The sequence below is a fragment of the Tinamus guttatus genome, unplaced genomic scaffold (genome assembly GCF_059628265.1).
Source record: "Tinamus guttatus ecotype Peru unplaced genomic scaffold, ASM5962826v1 Tinamus_guttatus_pri_ptg000261l, whole genome shotgun sequence".
In the NCBI taxonomy this organism is placed as follows: domain Eukaryota; kingdom Metazoa; phylum Chordata; class Aves; order Tinamiformes; family Tinamidae; genus Tinamus; species Tinamus guttatus.
The window spans coordinates 1,328,971-1,348,980 of record NW_028288795.1 but is presented as its reverse complement, the minus strand read 5'-3'; the positions used below and the strand labels follow the sequence as shown (position 1 = coordinate 1,348,980).

At 41.7% G+C, this 20,010-nt stretch overlaps 1 protein-coding gene across 1 annotated transcript in view; it reads left to right on the top strand.

The window, feature by feature from the left end:
- The first annotated feature begins 4,476 nt into the window (after positions 1–4,476).
- Positions 4,477–20,010, top strand: part of CPAMD8 (C3 and PZP like alpha-2-macroglobulin domain containing 8) — a 40,085-nt gene continuing 24,551 nt past the window's right edge. Inside the window, exons 1-19 of the mRNA XM_088527132.1 lie at positions 4,477–4,660; positions 6,901–7,052; positions 8,098–8,120; positions 9,128–9,293; positions 9,441–9,493; positions 9,684–9,701; positions 10,692–10,746; positions 10,889–11,002; positions 11,349–11,433; positions 11,723–11,831; positions 12,297–12,524; positions 12,701–12,871; positions 13,255–13,383; positions 15,100–15,289; positions 15,469–15,641; positions 15,748–15,897; positions 16,008–16,169; positions 16,438–16,580; positions 17,471–17,533. Coding sequence (XP_088383258.1) covers positions 4,590–4,660; positions 6,901–7,052; positions 8,098–8,120; positions 9,128–9,293; positions 9,441–9,493; positions 9,684–9,701; positions 10,692–10,746; positions 10,889–11,002; positions 11,349–11,433; positions 11,723–11,831; positions 12,297–12,524; positions 12,701–12,871; positions 13,255–13,383; positions 15,100–15,289; positions 15,469–15,641; positions 15,748–15,897; positions 16,008–16,169; positions 16,438–16,580; positions 17,471–17,533 — 2,255 coding nt within the window. The 5' untranslated portion in view covers positions 4,477–4,589. The remainder of the gene's footprint in view (positions 4,661–6,900; positions 7,053–8,097; positions 8,121–9,127; positions 9,294–9,440; positions 9,494–9,683; positions 9,702–10,691; positions 10,747–10,888; positions 11,003–11,348; positions 11,434–11,722; positions 11,832–12,296; positions 12,525–12,700; positions 12,872–13,254; positions 13,384–15,099; positions 15,290–15,468; positions 15,642–15,747; positions 15,898–16,007; positions 16,170–16,437; positions 16,581–17,470; positions 17,534–20,010) is intronic.

The following is a 20,010-nucleotide window of genomic DNA, read 5'->3' as shown; positions in this document are numbered from 1 at the left end:
CTCTAGAGATGTTTGTATTCCCAGGAGGTGGGCTCACTCTCGTTTCTGCCAGTCTGTATCAGAGCTGATGTTGTAGTTTCTGTAAAAAGACAAAATTATCCTCGTTGCTGGTAAGCTTGGGTAGTGTGGTAAAGCCAGTAGGTCACTTATTTGGCAGTTAGCAGTTTCTACATTGGATATTTTTGACCAACAGAAAGGAGGCTGTTACAGGTACGCACAAAAAAGGGAGAATAAAACTAGCAATTAAGGTTTTTTTCTGTGAATGCAGTACTGCAAAAATTAACTAAGACTTTATTCTTGTCCCACATTATGGAATGACTGATACAGGCTTTTGTTTTCCTCCATTGAGAGGGAGAAGTGATGATTGTGACTTCCCTAAAGCTGATTATGAACTGCTTGTCCCATTTTCTTACCTACCTTCTGTTGAAATCTAGTGAGCACAGGATTTAACAGCAGGAATAAGCCATTAATAGCTCTATTTTTACTGCAGCCTTATTTATTGATACAATGTGTACAAGTGATCCTCAAATCTTTAAATGCATGAATATTTATCACCACCTCTGCCTTACCATGATCTTGGGCCTGGACATCCCTGTGACAGGTTAGTGATAACACTCATGCTGAGGCAGTGCCCCGGGATTGGAACAAGCATGGATAAATTGAGGGTATGATCTGACCACTTGATTCTTTTGAGTAGTCTTATTGATTTGAATGTGTTGGGGGAGGAAAGGGTGCAAAGAGGGGCCAAAGGAGGAGATGCAATTGGGAAAAGCAGTGCTCATGGATTAGAACATAGTGTTAAATATTACTGATTGACCAGTATCTAATAATTGTTGCACAGATACTTATTTGCTGGTAGAGGGGACATGGGTAAAAATTCTCAAGAGAAAAATGAGAATGGTTCTGAATAGATCAATTTGTGCTGCCTGTTTCTGCAATTTAGATATATTCGCAGCTTGTTCTATAGCTGCAAGCTCTCCATCCCCTCTGACACACCGATATGGCCACATGAATCCCACACACACTTTCAACCTGGACAAGTGCCTGAGATTCCTAAAATTTCATGAGGAGCAGAATTCTGGTTTTTGTAAATGACAAAAATCTAAACTATGCACAGTGCAGTGGTGGCTGAATATGGCCCATAGATTTGACTGATGAATAGTTTTTATACATAAGCAGTTCTTACAGAACTTCCTTTAAACTCCTAACCGTTACCAGATGTGGCTTGCAGGCGGCTGCTGGAATTCCAACACCTGTTGCATCACATTGAATAGGATTCATTTTGGCAGGCACAGAAAATTCCATTTCAGTAACTAAATAGTTTGAAATGATATCTAAAGCCTCCTTTTTAAATTTTTTTTCAGACCAAGCTGATTCTAGCCTTATTTACAGGACAGCATATGCTTTCCTAATTAGAAGACAGTTTACAGTCTTTTGAGGGTATAATTGCCTGTTGTATGTTATAGTCAGTAAATATCAAAAGGAAGATCTTTAATTAGACTATAATTGGCTGATATTTCTTATAGTCCATAAGTATCAAATGGAAATCCTTAATTCTAAGAAGAAATTGTTTAAAAAACAGTAACATGTAGGGAAAAAAAAAGCTATATTGCAAGTATTGGTGATTACTACCTGTGATTTCTGAAATGTAGAAATATACTGTTCAGTGTTCAAAAATTGTAGTGTTGCCTGGATGATGATGGAGCTCCACTTTAGAAATGTACTGTCACATAGCTCCGTTCGCTGCTGGATTATGTTGCTTCGGAGCCTGGACCCAGAGGTTTTCAGAGACAAGCTGTGTGCCAGCTGGGATGGCTGCAGAATGGATGCTCGGTGGCACTTTGTGGTGAATTTTGTGGTCCTCTTCCATCTTGGGCACTAGAGTCTGTAAGGAGCCATTTATGTATCTATATTCAGGTGAGTGATTGGAATAAGCATAACAACTATTTTTTGAAAATATGATTCAGTTCCACTCAAAAACTGCCTGATCTGTCAGACTGGTATCTAAGTCATTGTATAATGGCAGCCATTGAGGTGTTGTGCATCGGCTCTAGGCAGGTACAGGATGAGAATGAGAGGTGTTTCTTCATTTTGCCCTCCTTACTGTCTTTAATTGGAGGCTTTCAAAATGCTCTCAAACATTATCCCTAGGAAGAAGAGTAACATTAGCTATTTTGCAGATAGGAGAAATTACGCATAGAAGACTTCAACGTAAGCTGTTTGTGCAAGTTACCATTATATATTATGTGTCATGGTGACATTTAGTATGGAGAAACACTTTTTTTCTACATGTGCTAAATTTAAGATCTTAAAGTAAGGATCTTAAATATAATTGCATTATATTTAATTTTTCATTATAACAGTATGATATCAATGGAACTGAAAGTATCCTGAAAAGTACTAGTGCATGGTTGATGCAGAGAGGTAGTTATTCAACTAATGAATATAATTTAACAAAATATTGTCTCTCCTTACTGATACTGCCTCACTTGTATTCTTAGCCATCAGAGCTAAAACTAACTCCTAGTAAAACAGTAATATGTAACTAGTCTGATGTTACTGTTTGCGGAATGGGAGATCAGAGGAAAAACCTCATATACTTTAAGGACAGAGAGAAAAGATGTGTTAGGAGGGCCTCTCTTTGACCTCATGCTTTCTTGCACGTGTCTTCAATTTTAGACAAACAAAAGAGTCCCCTGATAGCTCTCATGGCGTTTTGTCATGTGAAGATACATGAGCAATGAAGTGAGCAGGAGAGGAACAGTTGTGCCTAAATAGCACAGCAGCAAGCGAAATGGATTCAGCTTACATAATATTGAAAGCTGAAAGCTGCTCCAAGACATTCTGCAACTCCTCCCACATATGAGCTATAGCTAGAAAAATCCTGTTAAAAATAAATAAAAATAACCTTTCCCAAGGTGGTGAGCAATCCTTAAAACCCTCTTGTTTAGCAGTGGGAGCGTAATTCTGAGTTTTGTAGTGTGTTGAATAGAATTTATTCAGTGTTCTACTCTGATCTTGATATTTAGATGGAACAACTCTGAAAACAGCATCTGCAGACAAGCATTTGACAGGAATAGTTGGTCTATGTTCACTTATTTGTGCCTTAATACAAGGGGTTGGACTGACTGATCTCTTTAAAATCTTCTAAATTTACTTGTGTATGACTTACTGTCCAACTATAAAAGCTCTAAGGAGCTTTGTAAAATACACTCAATTTCAGACTATTTTCTAAGTTATCTGGAATAAGAATTTTCAGGTGATAAACATTCTCTTTAATCCCCAATATATCTTTTCTTAATCAACAAAATGAATTTCCTCTTTTTCGAAGCTTGTTTCACAAATCATGGGGCACAACTATTTTAGCATTAGTGCTACCAAACTGGCTTCTGTATACAGAGCTGTATTTTTACTAAATTAAACTTTTAGAAAATGCAGAATTGAGACTCAACTGGTTTAGCCTAGAAAGCAGGGATTTCGTAGAATCTTCTCTCTTTTGTAGTTGCCTTTCAAGCCAAGCTTATAGTATTGGAGGAAAGAAAAAAAAAAAAGAAGTAATTCTAACTGTAAAGATTTATCAAGGTTTTTTTTTTTTTTTTTTTTTTTTTTTTTTATTACTAGGTGTGGAGCTCAGCTCTGGGATCCTGGCTTGCTTGGGTCTTCAGCAAGGATGGAGAAACCCTCCCTTGGTAGTCAGGTACAGAGGCATGGCACACATCCCACTGCCCTGCACCACTGCTGCTGTTTTGGTAGGGATCATTTGCTTATACATCTTTACATCTTCCTGCTAAACGCCAGCTACCAGAGGGACATTTTTATGCGTAATTTCCTTCTGAGTGATCTTTGCACAACTTTGTGCGCTAGAACAACTCTGCCTTAGAGCTGGCTAAGACACTGGGCTGGAGGGGGTGAACTGCTAGTGATGTATAGGGTATATAGGAGTTAAGAAGTCAGATAAAAGGGAAAAGGTCAGGTAAAATCAGGAAGGGGAGGGAAAAGAGAGGATGAGGCAGAGTCCCCGGCTTTGCCCTGCTCTGCGCTCACACTGAAGGGTGCAGTGAGAGCTCCCTCTCCTGTCCCAAGCCCCTGAAACTGCTGCCTGGGGCTGTGGGGTGGAAAGGGCTGGATCGGGGCCTGGGATGGAGCAAGACGGGGCAGCCGCGCTCCTGGCGCTGGGCTGTGTCCTCCTGAGCGCCGAGACTTGGCGGCACCAGCCCCGCGGGGCCGCCGTGCCCCGCTCCGAGCGGCCGGGACCTTCGCGCCGCCCCGGCCGGGAGCCCCGCGCACCTCGAGAGGAGCCGGAGCAGCCCCGGGGAGGCTCCCGGTGCCCCCTCCGCCTCCGCGCACGCTGCCGGGGCGGGCGGGGAGCCGCAGACAAAGAGCCGCGGCCGGAGCCGAGCGGGCACCGGGGGCGGCCCGGGGGGCGGGGACGCGGCGGGGGCGGCGGCCAGAGGCACCGGGGAGCCGAGCCCGGCGGCGGCGGCGGCAGCAGCGGCGCGGCCGGGAGCTCGGGCTGCGCTCGCCGGGAACAAAGGGGCTGCTGCCCGGGCCGAGCCGAGCCCCGCGCCCGCGGAGCCCCGCGCAGCGCCATGCCCCGCGCCCGGGCGCTGCTGCCGCTGCTGCTCTGCAGCCTGAGCGCGGCGCAGCCGCCGGACACGCAGTAAGTACCGGGCAGGTAGCGGAGGGCGGCGGGGAGCCCCGGCGGAGGTGCCCGGCGAGGGGTTGCCCAGTTTGGCGCTTGCACGCGCCGGTGCAAAAATGCACAGCGAAAATAACCCGGCAAAAGTGAAGAAAGGGCTGCTGGCAATACCTGCGTGCAGCCCAGCGCGGGCAGCGCTGCTTTTATCTGGCAGCAGCTATTCGAGGAATCCGGGCGCTGCACAAGGGCTGCTGCACATGGAGCCCTTGTGCTGGGCACCCAGCGAGGAGCCCTTCCCGCGGGGGAAGCTCCCCTGGCTGCGGGGACCCGAGTCCCCAGCTCATTGCGGTGACTTTGGGTTAACTTTGGGTCAGGTTGGCTTTGTCTTTCGTTGCTGGCTCATTGCAGCCCCCGGGCTGGGTGAAAAGCTGCATTAACTGAGCGCCCCAGAAAGCTCCTTATTCTCACTCGCTTCCTAGAAAATATTCTGCGACCTGCCAAGCTTTGGTGAAACCTGACAGAGCCGCTTGGTAAATGTGCTTGCAGAATCCCTCCGTGCCTGTCAAGTTAACCGTTTAATTGCCAAGTTAAGCAGTTAATATTCAAGTGGCACTTACTAAATGACTTAAATAGTCATATCAGCAGCCCGATACTTCACAAAGAGTTGTTGCAGGAATTTTGCACGATGCGAGTACATGTGCTTCACATATGGCACTATAGTGCTGTGCTATGTGACAGTTTAAATCTAATCATTTCATACTGGATGCAGATGGGTTTTTTTTCTCTCTTTCCAAATAGATCAGTTATGCTTTTCTTAGAAAAAATTTGCAGACTAAGTAGTAATTTTTTTATTGTTATTTATTATTGTTCTGATAAATTTTCAAACCTGGCAACCATAAGGTTTTGCATCTGTAAGTACCTCATGCAACGCAACTCAAATGCCACAGAACTCTGAACTTCCTTTGGGGGTAATGGGATCTCCATGGCAATGAGGCCTGCTGAGAGAGAAACATGGGCTTGGAATTTGATAAAAGATGACTTGGGGGCTGTAAAACACCCTCATCCTTGTCCCCAAGTGCTAATTAATCATGAACTAAAGCAGCCCGCTTTGTGGAATGGCAGTGAGGCAAGGGACTGAGAGAGGAGGTTTGAAGGCTCAGAGGAAAAACTGACTTGTTCAAAAAAGCCCTTTGGGGAAGAACCCCCCAGAAAGGTGCGTGATGTCACGAGGAGGGTATGAGCGTCTCGCTAACAGCCCGGCACATCAAAGCGCTCCGAGGTCGGAATGGAAGGGACTGCAGTGCTCGGAGCTGCCGAGCTCGTGGCACGCTGCCATCCAGCCCCGAGGAGCGGGAAGGATCCCATTGCGAGACACAAGGACTGCCGAACGCAGGGGCTGTCTCCCGGGGGTAGGGCTTCATTCCTCTTTGACGTGCTTTTGAAACTCCCAAGGTGAAATTGCTTGAATAAAAAGCGTGAGGAAAAGAGAAAGTTGGAGCCCAGTCTTGTGACTGTGTTTTCTGACTTGCTTTGATTTAAGTTTGCAGCTCAGGGGTGCTGCGTGTCTGCGAGCCTGGTGTTTAGAACATGCCAAATCCCAGCAGCGAGAGAGTTGCCTTTATCAAGTTGAGCTCTCAAAAAGGGAGAAAAATATGAATGTGAAAATGAAATTTTGTCTATTTCATGTATGAAAAATAATAATTATTAATGACAATTAAAATAATTATAAATACTAACAAATCTAACCTGTCTCAAAACAAAGAGTTAATCTACAAAACTCTACTGAAAGTTTAGCTACCAGTTTATTCCTTCCGCGAATGTTTCTCCTTCCAGCCCTAATATGTAGCTAATCATATATTGTAGTTTGACTGTATGTAACCATCGATGTTAGTGTGTTTAAGAGTTGAATCCTGTTAGCCATCTAGCTCTATCCATTTCTGTGTGCAGTTGTGTAAATGTGAATTCAATGTGTAGCATATATGAGAAAGATCAGGTTGCAGATACCTTTTTAAGTTAACAAGGTCAGGGCTAAAATCAGGCAGTAATCTACAGTGCTCTTAGTTTTGCAGCTCCTAGATGTAGGCTTAGGCTGGTGTTACACGTGTGACAGGGGCAGATTCGGGAAACCTGTGTTACAGAATAGTCTATTCTGTACTTTTAATTAGTCCATTATGTGGTTTTACGTTCTCTTACAAATAAGCATCTAAGAAAGATCCATACCACTCTTGTTCTTATTGACTGCTTATTATCTTATTCCCTAGGGGCTATTTGATTGCTGCACCTTCTGTTTTCCGGGCTGGTGTTGAGGAATCTATAAGCGTGACCATTTTTAACTCTGTTAAGGAGACAACAGTGCAGATTCAGTTAGTGGTCAAAGGAGAAACTGTGTCACAAGGCCATGGAACAGTTTTGGGTAAGTTTCTGTTGTTTCAAGCTTGAGGACTGGTGTGGGAGCACATCAATACCTCATAGAGAATTGGAACCAAACTAACAGTCAGTCTATTGACTGCCTGTGCTAACCTGGTTTGATTTCTGTGGTCTGAAACATCTAAGGCTGATCATTTTGGAGCGCTCAGGGCTATGGAGGCCCCAAATAAAGATGAAGCATTGATATTCAAGTACTTTATAGTGAATAACTCTTTCCTTTTGACATCTGAAATTCTGACACTGAGGAGCTCTATAAAGAATAAGTTAAATCGGGAAAAGTGTCATCTACAGAAACATTTTCTATCTTCAATTTAAAATGTGTTGGAAAGGCAGTCTCCTCATCTTCAGGGCTGAGTATTGCTAGAGAGATGGTAACACTTGTGCAGTTAGATAGGCCTTTAAAGTCAATCTTGTTAGCAATCGTGTTTAACCCTTCTCTATGCGAGAATTTGGAGTGATATAAATGCCTTTGCCTTTATTTGAACAGATTGTCTCTGTTTTTATCCTCTCCTGTCCTCTTTGAAATTGGCTGACAATTTCTTTACTAAATAAAGGGGAGTGATGCTCACACATGTGGACAACATATGCTAAAGAGAAATCTTAGGTATGGCAGTATCCAGCAATCAAAATAGACTCTATGGGTGTTTGTTTTGAGAATGATTCAAGTTCCGAGGAAGGCCAGGTCTTTTTTCATCAAAATTCTTATGGAAGCATAAGATGCCCTGCAACGAATCCACAACCTTGGTGGCATTCTCTAACTACAGAACATTTTGCAGCACACCCTGGGCTAAAATCATGCATAAAAGTAGATCAGGTTTATGTTGGAAAACTCTGCTAGGTTTGACTTCACTCTGCAGATTGTTTTACACAATGCAGGAAAATGACTTAATTGAAACATAATCAAGGGGCATTTCAGTTAGCAGCTTCATGGTTTTGGGTCTCGTTTCACTAAACCCTAACTGGCTGAAAAGTTAGTACCTTAGCTTGAAAAGAGTATCACTATTTAATTCTCTCCTTCTCTTACATTTTAGATAAAGGAACAATTAAACTGAAGGTGAGTGCTGCTTCTTTTTTTGGTGAGAATATAAGGGACTTTTTTATACTTGGGCTGTTTACATTTAAAAACTGTGGTTCATTGTTCAACATAAAGCTCTGCGCTGAGGTTATTTTGTAAGAGTGGCAGTACCTTTAAAAGTGTGCAGTTCTACAGACAGATCCAGATGTTTGGAAGCATTTCTCATATATTACTGCAGCGCAGCGTGGACGCCTTCATGGCACGTACTGCATCATCTGCATTGTCACTGGCCTATAAGTAAATGGAAGCCTTTGATTTACAGTCATTTAACGAGCTTGATGATGATCTGTCATGACTGGTTGGGCCTCTTCTGCCTTGGTGGCATATCCCAGAGTTTTCTTTGCCTTCTCTGTAATTGCCATATGGCTGATGTTCATATTGTTCTGTCCTGCCAGTAGTTAAGCTGTGTCTGGGAATTAGGTTCTATAAAGGGTTTGATACATATTTCCCCCCACTGACAACTCCTTACTGTGCTAATGCACAAATCCATTCATATCTGCTCGTTATGCTGCAGGAAAGTGTAACATAGACCTTCTCTCATAGATCTTTTAATATTAACATTTTCTTTAATTTAAAAATTAAAGCTATGAAAAGTTGATTTCCCTCCCTCTCCAACCACCCCCTCCCCAGCCCCTTTGATAGAGCTATGTCTTCGTAGCATGGTTATTTTCCCTATGTAATACATATTTAGGGGTCTCTACATATGCAGGTCAGGTATCACTTTTTTGAGTGATAAAGAAAGGGTAGAAGAGAATTTCCTGCCATGTTTTCAGCATAATCTTTCCTCCTTTGAAGTTTTCCTTTGTGTTATAAAAAATCTAACATGTTCTTCATTTTCCTTTTATTACTAACACATAGTTACAGTGAACTGCAACAGGTGGCAGCTCTTTGCTTGCTTCAGGGTCAATTATTCTGGAGTAGTAATTGAATTCCCTAGAAAGCTCAAAGGCTTTTCTGGCTTCCTCACCTTATGGTCTCTTTTCTAGGTGCCTTCAGGACTTCGTGGGCAAGCACATCTGAAAGTCTGGGGCAACCGGCATGTGACAGAGGAAGGTTACATTTTTCACAACTATACCACAGTGACCATCGATAGCAAAGGGTCATCAGTGTTCATCCAGACTGATAAACCTGTCTATAAACCTAAGCAGAAGGGTAAGTGGCCTCAGAGAATTTAGCAGACTTTTCCTTGTAAGGAGCCCTAGCATTTTTTTTGTTTCCAAGGGTAAATTCTAGGATGAGATCTTATCTTCAGGGGCAACTGTGATGAGTAATAAATTTCCTCTTTTCCTGTATTTTTAGTGTTAATAAACCTCTTTATGGTGACTTCTGATTTGAGACCAATCAATGACAGGGTAAGAAAACCCTTTTTCCCCACTGTAAAATGTGATGGAATACTATTTCTTATGTTTTATTCTGACATATATTTGTGAGAAAATATAATTGGATTCTTTCACTATTTTTGCATCTCTTGTATTTGTTATTATTTACAAGTTACTGTTTTTATTTTGTGTTTTAATTTTTATTTTTTTAAATTTCTTTCAGATTGAAGCTTATGTAGTGGTAAGTATCTGTCTGCCAGTCATCTAGCCCATAAGCTTTAAAGCCACAAAAATGTAGTAGCCTTAGGAGGAACAAGTAACAAGTTTGTACCTTCCCAAGTCCATTATGGCCATTCCCAACTGTAACCTGTGCCATTATATCTAATCTTGCATCTTTAACAGATCTTTGTGTTTGTGTGTTTTGTTTTGCTTATTTTTTATCACTACCAACAAGATACCTGTTTTCTACTTCTGTTACACAAATCCATTCCCATTTTTCTGCCCAAGAAGAACTGGCTAGATTTATCAGGCTTTATAAATGTAATAGTCCCACTCAATTTCTCCCTTCTTTTCAATGCAGACACACTGCTATCCTTCATCTGGCTGGGCTGATATAGCAGGGCCAATTTCATCTCTGCACCCAAACATTATGATAGTGGACAATAGAAATGCATGGCAAGGCAAGGGTGCTCCTGTCTTCTTCTTTATGAGGTGAATGAGAGGTTCCTTCTGTGTCTAGTCCTTTTTCCCCCCTAAATCCATATATTTTTTTGGCTGACAGCAAGTAGAACTCACCGTCTTCCTTTGTTTGCATTCAGTGACAAATTTAATGCTGACAAAAACAGCAGGATTAATTTTGTCTGACTTTGCTGTCTAAAAATTGTCTTGCTAGTTGTACGAGTACCTCTATGAATGGAAAGAAAACATCTCGGAGGGCAGCTCATCCCTTCCAAAATAGGTGTCTAGCGTAGGTGGAAGGTCTAGCCCCTGACAGTGCCTGTGCTCACTGATTGGCTATAAAAACAGTGTAGCTTAAAAGAGCACTGAATTTTAGAAAACTACTCCCACTCATAAAATCTGTTCAGAAATTTTTGAACAGATAGCTGCTAGTTGTGTGTGAGCTATTAGTGAAGTGCATAGATAAGATGAAGCTTTTTTGCAGACTGAGTTAAATGTTTTAGTGATATTCACTTTCACTGTGGTGTTTCTTGTTCCTAAACCACCTATGCAGGATCCTCGGGGGTCTCGTATGATAGAGTGGGGCAATTTGAAGCCATTTTGTTGTGGTAAGTTCCAGATTATTTTAGCCCTGTGTGTTGTTATTTACCATTACTAGCTGCCAGTAATTCTTGCTTATTCTGCTATTAAACAAGCCTTTACACAGATTGATGAATGATAGAGAGTTCAGTGTTGTCTCTTCTTTCTCAGGAATTGTAAATATGAGTTTTCCTTTGTCTGACCAGCCAGTGTTTGGTGAATGGCTTGTCTTTGCTGAAATGCAGGGGCACATGTACAACAAATCCTTTGAAGTTCAGAAATATGGTGAGTTGTACACAGTTCAGCTTTGTTATCCAAGCATATTTAGAAGAACAAACATAGTGAAATATTTTTATTTAAGGTGAAAAACCTGAGAAATATTGCATCAAAAATGTCAAGTAATTTGGGCATGCAGACTCTAGGAGTCTGTTGCTAAGTTCACCTCTCCAAAATGGTCTTGCTTTGCTAACTTTCGTTGTTTCATTCTCTGGTCAGTGCAGTACAGTGTAATATTATCTACAATGCCCTCAGCTGACCTTAGGCTGTGATCTTGTTGAGCTGTATATTTTTGCTATAATCAGAACTATAAGATTTCCTTGAAACAGCTCTGTTGTGTTCCTTTTCATTGTAGTACTACCAAAGTTTGAGTTGCTGATTGAACCCCCTCGCTACATTCGTGACCTTTCAACGTGTGAAAAGGGAACTGTCCATGCCAGGTAGGAAGATACTACAAACAGTTTAATCTGTACAGATTGCAATACAGCCACACGATGGGGCAGCCACTGAAACTTGGATCTCATCCCTTGTGGCCTTTTCAGATGCTTTCTGGTCATCATCAAAAGCTTTCATATGTAAAAGCCTTAATAAAACATGTTATGAATAACACGTTGGAAAACCTATTACCTCTTTTTTATCTCTTGTGGATGTGCAAGTCGCATGGTTTTAGTTTTGATCTAGTCGGAAAAGCAGAGAAAGAAGTTTCTCATTATCTCCTTTCCATTTCAGATACACGTTTGGAAAACCAGTGACAGGAAAGCTGATTGTCAATATGACTATAAACGGAGTGGGGTACTACAGGCATGAAGTGGGACACCCTGTCCTGAAGACTACCCAGGTGAGGGAGATCAATTAGAAATGCTGCAATAAAATGTCTGATCTGCACTCTTTGAAGTTAATAGAACAGCTCCATTTTATGTCACTGATGGGAGAACAATAATAAATGTGATAATTTGGCTCAACATAAAATATTATGTGTTATTTTTACACTGTGAGCCATACTTGGGGGGATGAGAATTTATTATAGTACTAGTCTGCTAGATTTTTAGAGCATATGAGGCTGAGGGAGAAAAGAGTGAGGAGCTTGGACAGAGCTAGTCCAGGCTATGGATGAGGGTGGAAAATGAGAACTGTTGCTTTCTCCCTGTGTCCCCATACCTTTTAGGAACTAATTCCTTTCATTCTGTATCCTTAAAAATACTGCTACAAACTCCAAACAAGTACCTACACCTACATTTGCCCTCCAGAGCCTTTCTGAATGTGCCTGCAATCTTATGTTTCCATTCTCCACTCCACCTGGTAGATTGATGGCTCTGCTGTTTTCGACGTGTGTGTAAAAGACATGATGCCAGCTGATGTTCCAGAACATTTTCGAGGCACAGTCAATATCTGGGCCACAGTGACCAGCTCTGATGGGAGCAAACAGGTTACGTTTGACGACTCAACACCGGTTCAGAAACAGCTGATTGATATCAAGTATTCCAAGGATACTAGGAAACAGTTCAAACCTGGACTCCCTTACAAAGGAAAGGTAAGATTAAAAATAGAGACACTGAAAAGGGGCTGATAGAAGTTCATGCAGACCTGGTAGCAGTATGTTACACCATGTTATAGTGTGTTTTTTCCAGCTGCTGTTTCTTTTGCTGTTGTTGACCATAATTGTCAATAACATAAAACATCTCGTTCTATAAATGAAACACTGTGTAGGTAGAAGTCACCTATCCTGATGGGAGCCCTGCTGACAGAGTGACTATCCGAATCAAAGCTGAACTAACACCAAAAGACAACGTTTATACAAGTGAACTGATATCAAGAAATGGACTGGTGGAGTTTGAAATCCCTTCTATTCCTACAGCTGCCCAGTATGTCTGGCTGGAGGTGGGTGAAAGCTCTTTATAGGATTAGTGGGCTTTAATGTAACTAATCTTGTCAAACCTGCACTTCATAAATCACTACCACAAACAGGAAATCAATGCCTTTTAGTTTCAACTTCTCAATATAAATGCAAACACTTGCTTTCCTTCCTGATGGCAATAGAATTGATTATTATAACCATTATAAAAGAATGTTTCTCCAAATATAGTTTAACATAGTAGTAAATAATGGTCCAATATCTTAAGAGTAAAATTATTATGTAAAGATGGCAAAAAAAGATAAACAGGTGCAAAGTGTAAAATGTGACATGAGGATACAAGGTAAGATGAAACTAGGAGCCAGGTTTCCTCTGCATGTCTGACATTCAAATATCACTTTTTCCTAAGACCAAAGTGACAGCGATTGATGGGAAACCATCAGGGGACCAGTATCTGCCGAACTATTTGTCCATCAGTAGCTGGTACTCACCTAGCAAGTGCCACATCCAGCTCCAGGCACCAGATAAGCCTTTCCAGGTGTGTTGACTTCATATTTCATTATGGCAGCGCTGCATTTATTGGATTTATGCACTATTTTTTCAGTGAGTCTGTTATTTGGGATCCTGGTCTTTTACTGTATCTGCTGCAAAACTTAAAGTAGTTGCATGTCAGTCACCAAATAATTGTTTGCTGGCAGTCAAAGCAATGTGCCTTTGATGCACCTCATTTGCCTTGATGTTGTGGAGATGAGGAGAGAGGGTAGCTATAGGCACTGGCAGCAGTTCTTAATATTTGAACATAAGCAATTTCTGTGCACCCTGAGTAATCACTGCATTTCACAGTAGTTTAATAGCTAATTAATCTTTTACAAGATTCCTGAGGAATAGAAAGGGGATTATATACTGCTAATCTGAACACATTGTTCTTATTATAACCTGATTAGAAGTAAGTCTTCTGTGGGAAAGCTAGGAGTTGGATGACCAGCTGATGTGGGAACTGCTTCTCTGCTTTGCCAGCTCTTACTGGGTGTTCCAATTAGCTGCATTTTTTAAAAAACAAACTGTTTCATCATTTTTCAGTAGGAAATTCTTAATGCTTCAAATATTTGATGTCACGAGGCACCTCTCCGTGGATTCTGCAGCATTCTCACTGTATCTAATCACTAGCAGTTGTTTGTTTTGCTGTCCTTTTTTGATTTGTATGATATATATATATATTATATATATATATACTCACACACGATGGCAAGATAGCACTGTTAGTATTGAAGAAAAAGTCTTTTTAAATGTTTCTTTAGTATTTAACGTTACTGCTCAGTCTTGGTTAGGCATGCTGTGCTTAAAATGCTTAAAATGGCAAGAGGGTCAGAGCTGGAGATTGCTGAATAAATCCTACTTAACACAACTGTTGTGACTTCTTGTATGCCAGAATAAAGAATTTTGTGTTTCTAGGAAATTCAACTGCTCCACAGAAGGTTTTTTACCCAGCCAGACATGAGCCAGTCCTCACCATGAGCACTGATATGCATTTTTTGGGGTTTGGCAATATTTGTGGGATTTTTTATCTCCAGTTTAGAGGGTACCTCTGGGTAAAGGACTTGGGAGTGGAGAAAGCCAGTGCTTCTCTGTAGCCTTTTACAAGCATCAGGTGTATTTGCCCTGACAAAGGAAGCTCTCCTTTTGCTTTCTTGTATGTTTGGCAGCTCCTTGAGTGACAGGTTTGCAAATTAATATCAGAACCTGTGTAATTTGAAAGCATTTTCCACAGTCCTGCTGCCAGTAACTTCAGGGCATCTTAGTTGTTTGAATTGGTGTTTACCCTGTGACAGCAATCATGATGAATAAACTCAATGAAACCACGGGAAATGCCAGAGGTGACACACTTCCCACCCCTCACTCCATCTCTTTCAGGGCTGACCTACTGAAGGGATGTCTAAAATTCAACCAATTCTGACAGCTGCTCTGTGCCAAAAGGCTTAACTTTCAAGATTCCAGAGATTCCTTCATTGTTTTCATTAATGCTTACAACCCCCCATCCCATTCTCCTTGTTAGACCTGCAGAATTGGAGATGCACACAGACCCCTCCTTTTACAGTAAGGAGGATCCCCAAACACTGCTGATAGTGTTCTTTTCAGTCCGTAAATTTTGTAAGAGAGGCACCAAATCTCTCATGGGCTCAGACCCAGCAGGACTTGTGCTCTATAACCTAAGTGTGCATTATAACAACCACATCTTTCCTGCCTCTGAGCACAGGTAGGAGAGGAGGCTTGGATTGCAGTTAAGTCCACGTGTCCTTGCAACTTCACTCTGCACTATGAAGTAGCATCGCGAGGCAACATTGTCCTGTCGGGATTGCAGCACAGTAATGTCACCCAGCAGAGGAGCAAAAGAGCTGCCAGCCCTTTTGGGAAGGATGTAGATGTTGTACGTTCCCTAGGAACAGGTAGGTTCCTATATGCTACCTCTCCCTTATTTTTCAGTTAAAAAAAACACCTTTCTATAAAGTTTCCAAAGTGATTTTTTTGATGATCTTTAAAGGAATGAGGATTTCTGCACCTCGCAGGGTTTAGAGGAGGCAGAAGGTGTGATTTTGATGAACAGCACTATTCTCTATTTTTTTAGCACCAACCAGTAATCCTGCAGCAGAGGTTGAAGTCTGCATGACGTTCCTCCACTTCTCAGTAGTGCACAGCATGGCTCCCTTTGGCCGTCTGCTGGTGTATTACGTCAGGGAGAACGGAGAAGGGGTCACAGACAGCCTGCAGTTCACTGTCAAGTCCTCCTTCGAAAACCAGGTATCGGCAGTGCAGCTAGTGGACAGGGAGGGATGGTGTCTTGCTGTTTTTCATGGTTTTATCCACCACCTATGAGGCAAGATGAGATTTTATATTAAACTCCTAGGTTGCAGTGACGCTCTCGGCAAATGAGACCAGACCTGGTGATGTTGTGAACATCAAGGTCACAGCTGCCAAATCGAGCTGTGTCTGCATTGCCACTGTGGATAAGAGTGTTTACTTGCTGAAGACAGGTTTTCAGCTGACAGCCAGCCAGGTAAAAGGCAGCTTAAAGCACTGATGTCTTTCTCTCAATACCAGCCCTTTACCTTTAGAAGGAAACTCTTATGCTTGCAAAGGGCAGCAGTCTCTTTCCTTCCTATGTAGGTTTTTCAAGAGCTTGCTGAGTACGATGTATCTGATGCTTTTGGAGCTCCCAAGGAAGAAGGGCATTTCTGGTGGCCAGGCATGTCCTCACGTAGACGCCGTCGATCTTCGGTCTTCCCCTGGCACTGGGACATCACCAAGGATGCTCGCTTTGCATTTACAGTAGGAAGAATCAACCTCCACTCCATGCTGTGGGGTGTCTTGGTTACTTTTATGTTTGCAGGATCATTCTTAGTTCCCTTCCTACATCTAGGGGTGTTTCTGTAGGGAAACTCCATATAGCTTTTAAAATTCCATACATTTCAATGGAACTTTGTCCTGTAGATATTGGGATGGGCTGGGGGGATTCCATTCAGAAAAATCTTCGTCGATATATACTGATTTTTTCCATGTTGGTTTCTGTTTTGTGGTCTTCATGTTTATTGTCTAGGAAACTGGCTTGGTTGTAATGACTGACATAGTCAGCCTGAACCACAGACAGAACGGCGGCATGTACACAGACGAGGCCGTGCCAGCTTTTCAGCCGCATACTGGGACATTAGTGGCTACGATGCATTCCAAAATTGCACCAAGGTAATGTTTTTGTTATAATGTGTACTGCTTGCAATACTTTTAGCATTTTTTCCCTATATTCTCAGCCGTTCCTCACCTCCCGTGCCCCCAGATCATTGTTTAGTTTTGTCAAGATTAGATGGGAGGAAGGAGGGAACCCCTTGTCAGCTGTCTTGATAGATGTAACAAAAATTGTAACTGGTACTCTTAATTCCAGAAAAATTCAAAGTAATATTATTTGAAAGGACCATTTGAAACTGTGTGAATGAGTTGCTGCTTCTCAATATTTGAGATCTAGCCCTCGTTCTGCACTGAGTTGCTTGCTGCTCAGCTGGTGGTCAAAATAAATAAGGGGTTGCCCAAAGAGAAGTTGCAAGTATTGCAGATAGTGCTGCCAGCTAAGGCTATGCCCCCCTGTGCCAGCTGGTCACCTCTCTCCGAGTAAGTTTTGGAGGTACTTCACTGTCTTTGAACAAATGTCACTGTCCTTGTGAACAAATCACAGATAGAAATATGAAACAAATTATGAAATTATTAGAGAGTAAAAGGGAGGGAGGGGAATATCAAGTAGTGCTTGTAATAACTGGTAGACTATGGCCATGTCATGATGTCATGGGAATTCACATGCTGTGTGAGTCCCCTCTGTGCTTTCACTTGGTGAAATAAATTGGAAGATCTTAATTATGTCTCCAAACTGTTTGTGTGTGTGAACCATGGGATCATTAGGAAAGACTTGTATTGCTTTTTGCAGTAAGAATGATACAGTTGCTTTTTTTGAGTCTGTGCAAACTAGTGCTTTAGTCAATTATTTGAGCTGCAAGTAGTAACATTGATTTATCAGTTATCATTGTAACTAGTTGTCTTTTTTTAAAAGAATTAATTGCCAAGGATTAATTACTCTTTTCTAGCAGAGCAGAGAAGAGAAAAAGAACCTTCTTTCCTGAAACGTGGATTTGGCACTGCCTCAATGTCAGGTACATACAGGGAATTCCCTTAGTTATATCCAGTGTGTTGTATTCTCTTCAGCTGCAGAAAACCAAGCTCTTTAAAACCAACTAGGAGCTGCATCAGTGTCCTCTGATTTTTATGTAGCTTTTCTTCATTGCTTCTCCAAGCAAGAATCTTTATACCACTCCTTCAAAGTACGTTTTCTTACTTCAAGTTATACCTCTCACTCTTGACTACTTTGCCATCCATAGTGTCACAAGCAGAGGAGTAACTCTGAGGAAAAAGGAACAAGGAATTAGGTTCAACACAAGTGAATTTGGTTTGCAATCAGGTGACAAAACTACCTCAGTAAATGCTGGAATGACCTTGCCATGCACTGCTATTCTGTATGAATTGCTTCCCTTCCTTTCCCTTTCACCTGATGCAAGAAGCATCTCCTCCAAATCTTAATGTACTGTTCCGTAAATCACAGCCTGCACCTGGTACAACAGGAACTATAGTAGGAGCAGACAAATAACTAATCTTTCCCTAAAACAGCACATTTAGGATAAAATATTTGAGGCAATTATTGTGGGCTTTTCCAGGTTTACAAGTAAACTTTACTCTCAGTAAATGATTATAAATTAAATTTGACAGGAATTTGCAGTAAGTGTATTCAAATCTGTTCAATTGAGCATGAAATATGCTTTGTAGAAATACACAAAGAATTTCAGAAGTGCCTGTTTGGGCCTCAGCAAGCTGGGGCAGTTAATTATAAGTGGGAGAGTGTGGAATAAAAAGTTGCAGATTGCATTTTCTCCACTTCATTTCACTATAAATAACTGAGCTGAGCATTGCTTGATTTCCGCTCTCTTGAACAGGAAGAATTTTTTTTTTCTTCTACCATTTATAATTACAGTATACAATCCTCAAAAAAAAAAAGAAACAAAAGCCTAATATCAACTTCCCAAACCAATTCTAAAAATTCCTAGAGCCTGGCTGGAGGGTCTGATGGCTGGAAATGTATGTGTACTTTGGCCCCCCGCCCAGAAGAGTAAGTGCCCTCATGTGTGAAAATAATGTTAATGTTGGTTATGGGCTGAAATCCCAGTGGAAAGAACATCAGCTGCAACAAATTGTCCGGTTAAACAGACTGGAATGCAGCCAGTTCTAGGGCTGGGACACCCTTCGACTTTGCTTCTCGGGGCTGGAGCTTGTGTTGCAGGTACCAGCTAACTCGCCCCTTAGGGGGAAGGTGGAAGTGCTGTGAAACTCGTGGGCTTCCGAGCAGTTAAAACACATGGGGCTTGGCCGCATCCAGGGCTTTCCCAGGCTTTCTGCTCTGTAACCTGAGCTGGGGGCTATCTTTGTGCTGCCTGCTTGGACTGAACCCTGCTGAACTCAGCTTATCTTTTTGAAGGCACAGTGACCTCTAGGTTTGATCAAACTACTGTTTTTGATCTTTTCCTATTGTAATATCAATATGGAGACCTATATGTGATATGCTGCCTGTTTTATTTGCAGTTATATTGGGCTAGACTCATTGAAAATTATACAAAGAGGTGATTTAGATGGTGCAAGTAAAGGCACTTCATTGGACTCCTAAAGTTTAAATAGCCTTCAGAGTTGAAAGCACTGAAAACTGTTCTTCATTTTGTTCTGGATGTGAATCAGCAGGTATTGCAGCATAGAAAGGCATGTTATGCTGTAGATCCCCAGAGCTTACTCTTAAGATCTTGCTTTCTTATCTGCCATGCCAGCTAGGATGCATGTTGCTCTCAAAAGATTGTGGAGTTAGCAGCATGTGTATCAAGCTCTGGGGAATAAATATGAGCTGGAGAGAAAACAACCTTAGGGTGTACTCATAACTGCACCAATCACCCTGCCAGTTGAGCCATGAAATAGCTTTTGTTCTTGCTTTAGAGGAAATGTTTTCTGTTCCAGGCAAGGCCAAAGCTGCTTTGCAGGAGGCAAATAGCAAAGGCTGCAGAGCAGAATTGAATTTATAATATAAAACATGGAAAAAGATACCAGGTTTATGATATCCTGTTGCAGTGTGCACAGCAAAGCTAAATACCCCAAATAAATTGTTTTCTTTTTTTAATGTTTAGTTACTGGGGCACAGGGGGAAGGGGGAAATGATTGTTGGGCAAACTTTCTATGAGCCAGACATACCAACATCAACCAAACAATGTTTCTGAATCAAAATATGCCCCCCTGGACGAGCAGTTGCTGAACTTGGTAGCTGGAAAATTTCTCACTTGACTGATGTTTAAGCACAATCTGTAATGTGGCAATGAGCATAACAAGGACAATAGGTTCCAACAAAGGTTGCTTTTATTTCACTAGCTGTTGAATAAACAGTTGCTTAGCTGCTTTTATCTAGGACTTCGATCTAGAAGTCTTTCTCTTTTTTCACTTAGTATAGACATTTGCTTCTAAAAAGTGATTCTATAGCTAGGTTGCAAATCCTGTACAGTTTTTAATTTACTACAGATTGTTATGTTCGATTCTGTTTTGCAGT